The 2,187-nt window shown below is 65.1% G+C and overlaps 2 protein-coding genes across 2 annotated transcripts in view; both read right to left on the bottom strand.

The window, feature by feature from the left end:
* LOC104392661 (alpha-2Db adrenergic receptor-like) overlaps nt 1-618 on the bottom strand; it is a 917-nt gene extending 299 nt beyond the window's left edge. Inside the window, exon 1 of the mRNA XM_010002089.1 lies at nt 80-618. Coding sequence (XP_010000391.1) covers nt 80-618 — 539 coding nt within the window. The remainder of the gene's footprint in view (nt 1-79) is intronic.
* Nucleotides 619-1,534: 916 nt separating this feature from the next.
* Nucleotides 1,535-2,187, bottom strand: part of SLC34A1 (solute carrier family 34 (type II sodium/phosphate contransporter), member 1) — a 4,097-nt gene continuing 3,444 nt past the window's right edge. The window contains exon 11 of the mRNA XM_010002088.1: nt 1,535-2,089. Coding sequence (XP_010000390.1) covers nt 1,535-2,089 — 555 coding nt within the window. The remainder of the gene's footprint in view (nt 2,090-2,187) is intronic.

Genomic DNA, 2,187 nt, shown 5'->3' with positions numbered 1-2,187 from the left:
GGGGTAGATGCGGCAGTAGACGGCAACCATGACAAGGCAGGGAGCGAAGAAGGAGGCGGCGCAGGAGGCCAGCACGTACCATGTCTCCTGGCTCAGCTGGCATTCCCATCCCCCCGGCTGGGCCCACAGGAGGGGTGGCAGTGCCACCAGGGTGGCTGCTGCCCAGACCACTCCGCTCATCCCCTTCACCCTCCTGGGGCTGCGGCGCAGGTTGAGCCGGGCTGCCCGGGTGATGGCCCAGTAGCGGTCGAGGCTGATGGCGCAGAGATGCCCGATGGAAGCCGTGCAGAGCAGCACATCCAGCGCCAGGTACAGGCTGCACCACAGGCCGCCAAAATACCAGTAGCCCATCACCTCGTTGGCCAGCGAGAAGGGCAGGACGAGGACGGCCACCAGGATGTCCGCTGAGGCAAGGGACACCAAGAAGAGGTTCTGCGGTGCCTGCAGGGCCCGGCTGGTGGAGATGGCCACCACCACCAGCGTGTTTCCCACCAGCGTGGCCAGCAGGACAGCCAGGGCAGCCAGCAGGATGAGCCCCGTGACCACGGGCGAGTGTGGGGTGCTGCTGGTGCTGCTGCTGTTACTGGAGGCGTTGGGGAGGGAGCCAGCTGGCTCCATGCTGGTCCAGCCCCTCAGGTGGATGAAGCCCCACAGGGCTGCCCCCCACCCCGTGCGCCCCGCTCACCGGCTCCTCTGCATCTCCTGGCACAGCCCCAGCATTGCTGAGTCCCCGGGGAGATATCGCGGCCACCACCACTCCCGAACTGGCCCGGTCTTGTGGCAAGGTGGAGGACCTCCCAGCCCAGTGGCCACCCAGCTGGGCATGCAGGGCAGCAGCAGTGCTGGGATCCCTGGAGTGACCCCCACAGCAGCCCTGCTGGCTCTGCTGGTCCCAGCTCTGGAGGAGGGCGGGAGGGAAGGAGGGAGGGAGGGACGGGTGATATCTCTGGCAGGAGCCCAAGTATCTGTGGGCAGTGGGAGAAGAGGTTCTTGCATTCACTTAAAGGGCTCCTGCCAGAGTCACCATAGCAGGTGCCTCCTGCCATGGGCTTTGGGGTAACTGGCAGGCCAGGGGCACTGCCTGGCCATACTGAGTCACCACCCCACTGACCCCCAGCCCAGCAGCACCACAGCACCTCACTGGCTGCCCTGTGCTGTGCCTGCTGCACCAACACTGCTGTGACACCGTGCGGTGCAGCACAGACCCTGCCAGTTCAGCCCTTTGGGAACAATGCTGCAAACTGCAGGTTCAGCTGCAGCATCATCAGCATGTGCTCCCCAGCCCCAGCAGTGCATGTCATTTGTTCCCAGCACCGGATACCCATACAGGGCCAGGGTGTGCAGTGATTGTGTAAGGACATGGGGACTTATGGTGGGTGTCTGGCACCCATGGCTCCATCAGGGTTTGCAGAGACAGGAGCCAAAGAGACACACACCTGGGGCATGGGCACTTGGTGTTTATTAGACACCAGCTCAACGGGGATGGCAGGAGCTAGGTGGGCTTGAAAGCAGCACCCTGGGCATGTGGTGCCAGCTAGAGCCGGGTGGCACCATGCAGGGGTGGGCGAGGGGAGCCCATCCGGATGGCAGGGCTGGGCACCTCCTCAGGGTAGGAGAGCGTGGGGTTGTCCAGCCCCAGCCTGGCCTTGTCGCAGGGAGGACCTTCACGTTCCTCCCAGCCCTCAGGGCTGCGGCAGCGGTCGGTGCAGCAGAGGGCGGCCCGGGTGATGACCTGGTCGAGGGGCTGCAGGGAGTGCATCCAGGCGGGGAGGAAGTCCCAAGTCTGCAGCCACTTGGGCAGGCGGCCGGGGCTGCGCGCCTGCAGCATGTTTACCAGCCCCACGAAGAAGAAGAGGCTGAGGAAAGGTGCGCCCACCCCCACCAGCACCTGCCAGCCTGCCATGGAGATGCCGAAGATGAGGGAGGGCAGCAGGAGGAAGCAGACGATGAGGTACAGCACAGCGAACCAGCGGTACTTGGCCGTGCGCTCGCCCAGTGCCTTGGCCATGCGGATGGGCAGGCGGGTGAAGGGCAGTGGGTACCACAGGAGGATGCCCGAGATGTTGAAGAAGAAGTGGCAGAGGGCAATCTGCAGGGAGGACAGTCCTGTTGGGCCAGGCTCGTAGGCTTCTTCCAGCTCTTGACTAGCCCAGGGCTCCCCCCTAGCCCAGCCGGGGCCCGGGGTTG

Source organism: Chaetura pelagica, unplaced genomic scaffold, assembly GCF_000747805.2.
Source record: "Chaetura pelagica isolate M959 unplaced genomic scaffold, ChaPel_1.0 scaffold356, whole genome shotgun sequence".
NCBI classification, from domain to species: domain Eukaryota; kingdom Metazoa; phylum Chordata; class Aves; order Apodiformes; family Apodidae; genus Chaetura; species Chaetura pelagica.
This window is presented reverse-complemented; position numbering and strand designations above follow the sequence as displayed.